Source organism: Salmo trutta, chromosome 29 (genome assembly GCF_901001165.1).
Source record: "Salmo trutta chromosome 29, fSalTru1.1, whole genome shotgun sequence".
Taxonomy (NCBI): Eukaryota; Metazoa; Chordata; class Actinopteri; order Salmoniformes; family Salmonidae; genus Salmo; species Salmo trutta.
The window spans coordinates 12,174,952-12,186,219 of NC_042985.1; the positions used below are offsets into that span (position 1 = coordinate 12,174,952).

At 42.7% G+C, this 11,268-nt stretch overlaps 1 protein-coding gene across 5 annotated transcripts in view; it reads right to left on the bottom strand.

Moving 5' to 3' along the window:
- LOC115166931 (inositol hexakisphosphate and diphosphoinositol-pentakisphosphate kinase 2) overlaps positions 1-5,327 on the bottom strand; it is a 53,044-nt gene extending 47,717 nt beyond the window's left edge. For all 5 annotated transcript variants that reach the window (XM_029720876.1, XM_029720874.1, XM_029720875.1 and 2 more), the window contains exons 1-3: positions 5,241-5,327; positions 540-1,124; positions 8-203 (exon numbers count right to left, since the gene is read on the bottom strand). In XM_029720876.1, the coding sequence (XP_029576736.1) occupies positions 8-203; positions 540-686 (343 nt within the window). In that variant the 5' untranslated portion in view covers positions 687-1,124; positions 5,241-5,327. The remainder of the gene's footprint in view (positions 1-7; positions 204-539; positions 1,125-5,240) is intronic.
- Between the last annotated feature and the right edge of the window lie 5,941 nt (positions 5,328-11,268).

Here is an 11,268-nt window from a genome sequence, read left to right on the forward strand (position 1 = left end):
GTTCCACCTTTGGAGTGGAAGGAGACGAGGCAGTCACACAGGGGCCATTTGTCCACGGGCTCGTTGAGAATGACGTCCTCGGGGAAGATGACCACAGTGATGTACTCAAACCTGCACAGCCGCTCCAGGATCTGGGTCATGGGCTTAGACTTGGACTTCTTCATCATGGAACAGATCCCCACCACGATCTGTCGCTCCGGGGGCTGAGAAGGAGGGAGATCACTTCAATAAGTTAGGCTACTTTATCTATTGCCGACACAGTCTTGTGTAGCTTTACAATTAGTTAACCATCCAGTCAACCAAATGGATCAACAGTTGTCACAAAAGTGCTTTGCAGTTGAGTAGTCTCATGTGGTCTTACATGATCTTGTGCTGTGGAATTAGCCCTAATATCTGTAGCCTCCATTGTGCTGGTATCTAATAGTGATGGAGTTACCATATCAGGGCTAGTTGTCTAATTTACTGTCATGAGGGTGATTCATATGTGACATCATGAGGCCTGATGTAATCTTGTGTAGTCTCGTCTCATGCGGTCTCACCGAGTCTGCGTCCTCGTGCAGCTCCATGTCTGTCCTCATGCTGCAGCCGTCGTAGTCCTCCAGGCCCTCGCTCTCATCGTCCTCGCAGCCCACGAAGAATCTGGGAGCGCAGCGCTGGCTCTCGCCCGGGCTGGCGGGCTCTGACATCACAGTCCCCGGCTGCAGCCCTCAGCGTCCCGCCGCGCCATTGCACACCAACACACCGCAGGGGAGGGCCACCAATGGAGGCGCACAGGGCCTAGGAGCTGATCAGGTGGTGACTCTCCAGTCTCGAGGTGGGCTAAGCTAAGCTTGGTGAGGTGGGGTGTATTGGGTTGGGGGTGGTAGGGGATTGGGTGAGGAAGAGAAGGGGATACAAGAGCTGGTCCTGGGGCAGGTGTTGAGGGTTAAGTTGTAATGGGTGTGTAACAGACTATGCTAGTAGTAGTGGTGATGGTGTTTCTGGGGTGGGGTTGCTGAGGGCTCATTCTTTACTCAGCAGTTGAAGATCATGTTTCGGGCATGGCCTGAGGGCTAGTATGGGCAGATCCAACTATAATGGGACCACAACCCATTTCTCTATGCTTGTCCAAGAAAGACAGAATCCTAGAAATTAAACAAAACACAGAGATTATAGAGGATATTCAATAGCCCATAGGATTCCCAACAGCATTCATTGCATACATGTTATGACGGGGGGGCTAGAGGCCCAGTTCCATACTGATAATTGTTTTGTAAAACTGGACAACGCGTCTAACGACCCACCCCCCCAAAACGAAATGTTACTGCCTGCCCTGACATCAGCAAACCCTGCAATCAGGGATTGGAAAACCTCAGGCAGAACGTGTCGTATGTGTTGTGTGGAAGATTTGAACTGTGGTCGCAGACCTGTGACACAGCAGCACTGGCCTACATCGCCGATCACTAAGCTCTCGGTTAGCTGTTACCACTCATTACAACCTGCCACTTCATACAGAACTTTAGAAGACAGTCCTCTCTTGTAGAGACAATATCCAGCCAGTTGATTCCCATCAGGAGAGCTGTTATTCACAAACTGTTACTAACATTCTGAGGCTGGCTGACTATTACAGAATAGCCTAGGCAGGCTACTTCAAAAAATGTGTTGCCTAATTACAGCACAAAATCATCTTACATGTCCGGACACGTCAACAAAAAACCTAGGGAAGAAAATGGAGAAGCCTAAAACGTGATTACCTACAATATAGGCACTAGGTAGGGGTAGAGGAGGAACTGAAGGGGAGTGTGTAGGACCAGTCAAGTCTAATTACTCTACCTACTTGAACAATGCTGCATTAAAATCACATCATAGAGAGGCAGAAATGTCAACACAAAATCCTGTACTTGCCAGCACTGACTAAATGAAAGCTAGGCACAAACAGAACACTGCTGTTTGATATCTGCCCCCATCTCACATACAAAACTCAATTTTGCTGAGTGTGTGAAAATAGCAAAGTAGCAAAGTCCATGGTACATTGGCCATCATTACTAATGGTAGGCTAGATGCCGTTACAGTGACTATTAGCCTAGACACTGTAGGCTGTCGTGAAAAAGCTCAAAGGACGATGTAAACTATCCATGTGAGTAATGGCACAGTTTGGCATACAGCGGCAGGGCACTTATAGACCACAATACATCTCACATCCAATTCTAACCACCCACCACATATATGTTTTAGTTTAGGCTACGTTCTCCAACAGAGGTCATTCAAAAATAGCCTAATCATATAGGCTAGAATCTAACTAAAAGGCTAGAATCTAACATCTTCACAAATCCATTCATCTACAAAACAAAGTAAACCCGTTAAGCCCTACAAGCTGAAAGGGGACATACCGTTAGAATGATTTATTTATATTAATGATCTCTCACTAGCACACATCAGTCTTGATCTGTCAACCATGGTGGACAGTCAGTAACATACATGGCATCAAATAGTATTCGATTAAAACCCTGGTAAAGATAAGGAAAATCCCTTTTGCGTCTTGGAACACAGTTTATTTAAAGTAAACTCTTTCCCTGGTTAACTTAAGGGGATTACCCAGGGCTTTGGAGCTGGGGTTTAAACTCCTATATTATAGGGTGAGAATTAATAGTTTCTCTAGGGCCATTAGGCTACACTGGCTAACAGTAAGATTCATATCAGACGTTGACAAATAGGTTTCATGTATCTGTGTGTCGAATTAATGGCAGGTAGATGCTGTCCAATACAGGTGAAATGCTATGAAAAAACCTTTGTTATTTAGATTTTGCTTGTTCTATATCAATGTCAGGTAACCAAAGCATGCACCAATTCACTAACTAAATATAAAAACAATCTCTAATGTTGCCAAGTTGATGGCTGCACAGTGTACACTAGCCCTAGCCCTATCGTTACTGTTACTCCTAGGAGGTCCAAGGTCCTTCGATGTTATTTTCAGAGGTAGACTGGCTCTGGAAGCCAAAACTCCATCTAAACATGAATCGATTCTTTATTGCGATACGGTTCTAGAAACATAAAGCCCCTTAATTTCAAATCCCATCAAAATAATTTCAAATGCAAAACACACATTTACTGTACACTGTCTCAACCAGCTATATCACAGTTGCAGCAGACAGTATTTTTCAGTGAGAACACGTTTCTAGCGGCCTTCTTCGTTGCACACAGGTGTTTGGAGCATGCTAGATAGCACAGGTGGTCCATCGGTCTTCTGTAAACACATGCTGTAATATGGTGATATGGCCATGTGGGAACACAAACCCTAACCCTATAAAAAGGTGGGTATCAATTTAACGTTTGGTTTTTAGAAAATTGTTTCTTGGTAATATGAAAGAGAAGACATTCTTCAAAAACAATACTGAAAGCGATGCATGTTAATGTTCAGATGAGTGTTAATGTTCAGACAGATAGTAGGGGCTCTTAACAAAACTCCCCATACAGAAGGGTCTGCGTCCAATGACTCTTATGTGTAATGTAATGGAACTGAGAGTAAGGATCAAGGGCTAGCCAAATTCATCGTAATAAAACATTTACATGTGGTCTTTTTATAAATGAATGTCCATTAAAACATAAATAACAATATTCAAATGTATATGTTTGTTCATGAATTTGGCATACTATTTATAGGGCTACGTGAACACGCACAATTACATCCTGCATTGACTTGAGGTGAACCGAGTAGTCGTGAACAAACCAGCGGTCTTTCATCAAACCAATGTTATACACAAATAAATATATATTACACACACACACACACACACACACACACACACACACACACACACGGTATGTGGACACCCCTTCAAGTTAGTGGATTCGGCCATTTCAGCCACAACAGGTGTATAAAATGAAGCAAAGCCATGCAATCTCCATAGACAAACATTGGCATTAGAATGGCCTTACTGAAGAGCTCAGTGACTTTATCATGGCACCGTCATAGGATGCCACCTTTCCAACAAGTAGGTTTGTCTAATTTCTGCCCTGCTAGAGCTGCCCCGGTCAACTGTAAGTGCTGTTTTTGTGAAGTGGAAACATCTAGGAAAGACAACAACTCAACCGTGAAGTGGTAGGCCACACAAACTCACAAAATGGGACCACTGAGTGCTGGTAAAAATCTGAACACTATCTGTCCTCAGTTGCAACACCCACTACAGAGTCTGGAAGCAATGTCAGTACAATAACTGTTCGTCGGGAGCTTCATGAAATGGGTTTCCATGGCCAAGCAGCCAAACACAAGCCTAAGATCACGTCGGCTGGAGTGGTGTAAAACTCACCACGATTGGACTCGGGAGCAGAGGAAACGTATTCCCCTGAGTGATGAATCATGCTTCACCATCTGGCAGTCCGACAGACTAATCTGGGTTTGGTGGATGCCAGGAGAACGCCTCCTGCATTCTGGGGCTGTTTTTCATGGTTCGGGCTAGCTAGGCCCCTTAGTTCCAGTGAAGGGAAAGCTTAACACTACAGCATACAATTACATTCTAATCGATTCTGTGCTACAAACTGTGTCAACAGTTTGGTGAATACCCTTTCCTGTTTCAGCAGGACAATGCCCCTGTGCACAAAGCAAGGTCCATTCAGAAATTGTTTGTCGAGAGTGGTGTGGAAGAACTTCACTGGCCTGCACAGAGCCCTGACCTCAACCCCATCTGACACCTTTGGGATGAATTGGAATGCTTCATCGCTCAATATCAGTTCCCGACCTCACTAATGCTCGTGGCTAAATAGAAGCAAGTCCCTGCTGCAGTTTTCCAACATCTAGTGGAAAGCCTTCCCATAAGAGTGTAGGATGTTATAGCAGCAAAAGGAAGAACCAGCTCTATATTAATGCCCATGATTTTGGAATGAGATGTTCGTAGAGCAGGTGTCGGAAAAGGTTGTCGGCATCAAAACCATGATCATAACTGGCTAGCGAATAAATCAGTCAGCTAGGTTAGCTAGCAAGTTTATCCGAACACCTCGAATAGGAATATAGTTAGATAGCTTAAATAACAGAGCAATAATATTACCTTTACCTTTTATATAGCTAACTATGTTTCCATAACCGGCTATAACGTTACTAACGAACGTTATTACTAGCTAACGTTAGCTAGGTAGCTATGTAAACAAGTCTAATGTATTCGTGAGAAAGAAAATGAGTAACCAAATGCACTCCATTATTCATCTAGCTAGCAGTCTTTACATCAGAAATATAACTGTACATTATAATTAAGCGACCAGTTACTTACGAAGTGGCTAGATAATTTTGTTGATGTCTCTTCGCTTCGCTTCTTTCCCCCTTGACAGCTTGCAAGCGCAACCCCACTTGATTTTCCTTCTTCTTTGATGAGGTTTAACGGCGGTTGGCATCCAATAAATGTTGCATTACCGCCATCTACTATACTGGAGTATAACTCCCTTGTACTTTGCTTGAAAATAAATAAACAAATATCCTACCATCTAACGCTACACTCACTAAATAAAATACATTAAAAACCACCACCCTACTCCACTGTTTAAATCAATTTAGTCCTTCCTACCTCAGGCCAACTGCCTGATAGGATGGGACCCCACCTTTATGGGGCGGCAGGTAGCCTAGTGGTTAGAGCTGTGGTCTTGTAACTGAAAGGTTGCAAGATCAAGCTGACAAGATAAAAATCTGTCATTCTGCCCCTGAACAAGGCAGTTAACCCACTGTTCCTAGGCTGTCATTGAAAATAAGAATTTCTTCTTAACTGACTTGCCTAGTTAAATAAAGATACACTTAACACCCTGTAACTCTGATGTCAAATACCTCGACTTATGTTCCATATCTGCAGTACAGTTGATAACCATTGCTATAAATACTACAAATCCAATCTTACTGAAACATATATCACTTGTTGGCCTATAATTTAAATTAATAAACAATCAAAAACAAGAAACAACAGAGAAATCCAAACAGAAAAACTGCAGACAGACAGCATTGACACAGAACCTAGAAGCAACAACAGACAATTTCACAGATAATATAAGGAATGTATAAGGGTGGGGGGGTCAAGACAGAGTACAGGGGTAGTACATAGGGTTTAGACAAATAGGACAGTAAAACATTGGGGAGTCCAGTAGGGCAGGAGGAAAGGTGGAGGGAACACGGGGTAGCACAACAGGATGGATGGAGAGTGGAGTTAAGGAAGCAATACAGAAATTAATACAGACATAAACTTACATGAAAAGTAAATGAAAAAGTCAAAAAAATAACTGGGCAAAAAAGGTGTGTTCATAGCCTAGTTTTGACACATTGAGACTGAGTCTGCCGCACAGACATGGATTGGCAGCCTGTTCCATAAGTATGGTGCAAAAATCATAATTTCAGTTTTGTCTGAATTTAGAATGAGGAAGAAGATACAATACATCCCCAGCAGTGGCGGTTCTAGACCATTTCAACTGGGGGGGCCAAGCTGGGGCCAGTTGTACTGTTAGAGGGGCCAGTTACATTAGACGTTATTGTTGTCATATCGTTTTCTTCACTGCATCGCAGGCATTAGCAGGCAAAAGACCATGTTCATAATCATCATCGTTGCCACTGTCTAATAACGGATGTAAAAAAAGAATGATAGCAAAAATGTGTTATGTAAAATTTATTTCATACTCCACATTTAGGGGGGCCACAAGGGGGTCCAAAATTGTTGTCACAGGGGCACTGCCCCCCCCCCCCCCCCCCCCCCCCCCCCCCCCCCCCCCGACAAAACTGCGACTCGTCAGTGAAGAGCACTTTTTGCCAGTCCTGTCTGGTCCAGCGACAGTGAGTTTGTACACATAAGCGACGTTGTTGCTGGTGATATCTGGTGAGAACCTGCCTTACAACAGGCCTACATCTTGTACATGTCCTGCAGGTGTGATGTTCGGATGTACCGATCCTGTGCAGGTGTTGTTACACGTGGTCTGCCACTGCGAGGACGATCAGCTGTCCGGCCTATCTCCCTGTAGCGTTGTCTTAGGCGTCTCACAGTATGGACATTGCAATTTATTGCCCTGGCCACATCTGCAGTCCTCATGCCTTCTTGCAGCATGCCTACAGCACATTCACGCAGATGAGCAGGGACACTGGGCATCTTTCTTTTGGTGTTTTTCAGAATCAGTAGAAAGGTGTCTTTAGTGTCCTAAGTTTTCATAACTGTGACCTTAATTGCCTACTGTCTGTAAACTGTTAGTGTCTTAACGACCATTCCACAGGTGCATGTTCATTAATTGTTTATGGTTCATTGAACAAGCATGGAAAACAGTGTTTAAACCCTTTACAATGAAGATTGTGAAGTTATTTGGATTTTTACAAATTATCTTTGAAAGAGAAGGTCCTGAAAAAGGCACGTTTCTTTTTTTTGGCGAGTTTATATTTCATAATTCCATTCTTTTAGAATTTGTGCGTATTGTTGTGAATTGTTAGATACTACTGCACTGTTGGAGCTAGGAACACAAACATTTTGTTACACCTGTCAATAACATCTGCTAAATATGTGTATGGGTGTCATGCTTGTGTGTAGGAATGGACCAAGGCGCAGCATGAGTATCATTCCACATCTTTTATTTGAAGGTGAAACTTTGCAAACAATAAACTACAAACAAACCACGACGACGACAGCGGTGCAACACACACTACCCCAAAAAATAATCTCCCACAAACACAGGTGGGAAAAACAACTACTTAAATATGATCCCCAATTAGAGACAATGATGACCAGCTGCCTCTAATTGGGGATCATACAAAAATCCCAACATAGAAAAAAGAAACTAGAACCAAAACAACATAGAACTAGATAACCCCCCCAGTCACGCCCTGACCTACTCTACCATAGAAAATAAGAGCACTCTATGGTCAGGACGTGACAATGGGACCAATACAATTTGATTTGATCAGTCATGTGTATAAACCCTGGATGACTGGGGAGTGATAACTGGGGTGGGGTTGCGTGTTAATAAGGTGGATCACCTAATGCTGGGGACCCCCAGTGTCTGTGATGCACGCCGTTTGGTGCGACGCAGACCAAGTGATGAGCGAGAGACTGATGAGACCCTGTCTATTCTTTTGAGTTTTGATGCAGTGTTTGCCGGATAAAGTCATGCTAGGGTATATAAGTTCTCCTGTGAGAGCTTTTGTTCTAAACTTACTATGGTGTTTCAGGTGCCAAGTTTACAGTCATGTTCCAGCAGTTTGTAGGTGGGAGATTCTGAGGTGTGAGAAGTGTGCAGGAGGGCATGGGATAAAAGAGTGTGTAATTTTGGTGGAAAAGGGAGAGTGTTTCAATTGTGGGGGTGGCCACGTTGCTGGGGATCAGAAATGTCCTGGCGAGTGACACAGATTACCAGGGTGAGAGCAGTGCAGAAAGTGTCATATGTTGAGGCAGTGAGGAAAGTAGAGGATGGTGGGCAACGGGTGAAAGAGCCTGAGAGTAGTATGCCAGTACAGAGTGACCCAAACAGTTTGTGCTTTAGTAAGGTTGGCTTCTTAGCATTTATTGTTATGGTTATTAATTGTACTGCACAGATTGAAAGGAAATCCCAGAACTGGTAGTCACAGCAGAGAGGTTTTGTGGTATGAGATTTTAGTGCAGAAGAACGACAGGGGGTTTTGAGAGAAGGGGTTCCAGCCTCCCGACAGTCTGGAAGAGCTTTTGTTGTGGCTAAAGTAGTGGGAAGGGATGGTAGGGTGTGTTGGGTTAAGTGGTATATATTCTAAACAAAAATGTATAAATGCAACATGCAACAATTTCACATTTTACTGAGTTACACTTCAAATAAGGAAATCAGTCTTGAGACATCTGTTGCATTTGTGTGACAAAACTGTACATTTTAGAGTGGCCTTTTATTGTCCCCAGCACAAGGTGCACCTGTGTAATGATCATGCAGTTTATATGCCACACCTGTCAGTGGATAGATTATCTTGGCAATGGATTAATTCTCACTAACAGGGATGAAAACAAATGTGTGCACAATTGGAGAGAAATAAGCCTTTTGTGCATGCGGAACGTTTATTTCAACTCATGAAAACAACACTTTACATGTTGTGTTTATATATTTGTTCAGTGTACATACAGTTAGATCAGTTGCGGTTCTAGCTTGTATGGCTCCCTGGGCGAACTCCCCCCCCTTCAGCGCCCACCCTGCCAACAAACAACAACAAAAAAGCAACATTCCACACTAACTGCAATTTTTATTCAGACATTTGGAACACCACAAATAAATATATAAAAATAAGACTCAAATATCAAAAAGAAGCAACAAAGACAAATAGAAACAAATTGTACTCTGTCGTGTCTTTGGCTATGCCGGATTAAGTGATATGACATGCTAACTTATAAAATTATTTCTCTGTAATTGATATTACCTGATTAAGCTAATCATGTAAATGTAATTAACTAGAAAGTCGGGGCACCACAGAAGAACGTTTATAGAGCTGTTATCCTCTGAATAAACTCTTAAAATACTTAGTAATATTTTACATCGATAGCAGTCAATCTTAACCCGTATGTTGTTTCAGTCTCATCATGAAAGTTGTAATTCTTGGTTATCTGCACAAACCCAGTCTTTACTAAAATCATCCATACATCAATTGTCTTAAAATCATTTATTTACTACACTAAGTAATTAACAGAAAACATACAAACAGTAATTATCGTCACACAGGATTGGTAGGGGAATGTGCCCTACTGGCTAACAAGCATGGCTGGTCTGTTAGACAATGGGTCATAAAACGGTAAGCTGAGAAGTTACACAGAGTTCATTAATATTAACAATTGACAATTGAAGGCTCACTCATTCGGGAACAATTGCAATATCAATATATATTTACGCTCATGTGTCGTCGGGATTCTTGTTGGAGAGTTTTGTTCTGATGGAGAGTTTGTCAGCGTTCTCTCTCTCTCTCTCTCTCTCTCTCTCTCTCTCGGTTAGAATGGATCGTTCAGAGCGACATTCATTAATGTCGTCATAGAATGGATGTGGTTGGTCTTCGCGTTCGATGATATAATTTACTTAGCTGCAGACTAATAATTAATATCAAAGACTTGTTCTTATTCTGTCGGTCTCGATAGTAAAAGTTAACCACGTGGTATAGTTCACTTTCAGTAGAGTACTTGGCTGGTCAAACCTCTGGGCCAAACTCACGATGGAGTGTAGGCCTGGTCTGTAGAAATGTAAATCAGGGGGTCTTTTATAGTACCCAGAGAACAGGCTTGTCAAATGACGCCTGGTCCTGTATGTGTCCCTGGGGGCGTGCCTATGACTGAGCTAGACTTGGTTACAGAAATATAATTCTATCACATTAACATCAGTACATAGCATCTCAATGTATTACAAATAGCTTTATCCTTAATAATACATTGTATACACCCATGTGGATTCAGTCTCATCGCTGAGGCTATCATGTAGACCGTTTTAGGGTAATATGGCTATATTGTCTCTTCTGAGTATCACAAAATTGTACCAAGCGGATCAGTTCGTAGCTGGAGTCTTCATCAATCTTCCATATCTTCTCCAGAACACACATGTCGCTAGGTTCTCCAATTCTATGAGTTGGAAGAATTTCCTTTGTCTCTCTATGAAACATGTTGTAGTAGATTCTCCTCTTGGAATTTTTACAACCCTGGGTTGGGGGGGAAGGTAGGTTGGGTGATGGTACAAAGGGGAGGGGGTCAACTGTCCTTCCTGTACCCAAAGAGGGCAACGTCATGACAACTCTATATATACACAAATAAAACAAAGATAATAAAATTACACTATTGCTAACAAAAAACACAAATAAAACTAAATTGCACAAATCCTACATCCCACAAATAACACACTTATAAAGAAGAGAACCTGATTACACTATTGCACTTCAAAGAAGAAACTCAAACTAAATTGCACAACTAATTGCATTAGTACTGTACAAAGTTAGAGGTGGGCTATTTGATAGATTCCCCCTACCTCGGGCTTCCAGTGGGGAGACCTGAGGTCAACCTACTCCCGCCCCCCTCCCGATCTCGTACTTCTGAGTGGAAGACCTGCCCACTCCGACAAGGTTAATTGACCCACAGTCCCACACCGTAACATATCATTGACGTGACGTGCGAATGAGCGCTAGAAAACCGATCGCGCAAATGTCACCATTCCGAATTTTATTTTATAGGTTTTTGTTTTGTGCGGGCGCCCGGTACCGCCCCCGGCAAGATGCCGCCTATTCCTAAATTCGCCATTGGGTTAGATGGTGGTGCAATCCCCCCCAATTCACTTTTTTGTGAACAAACGTGCAATGCACTT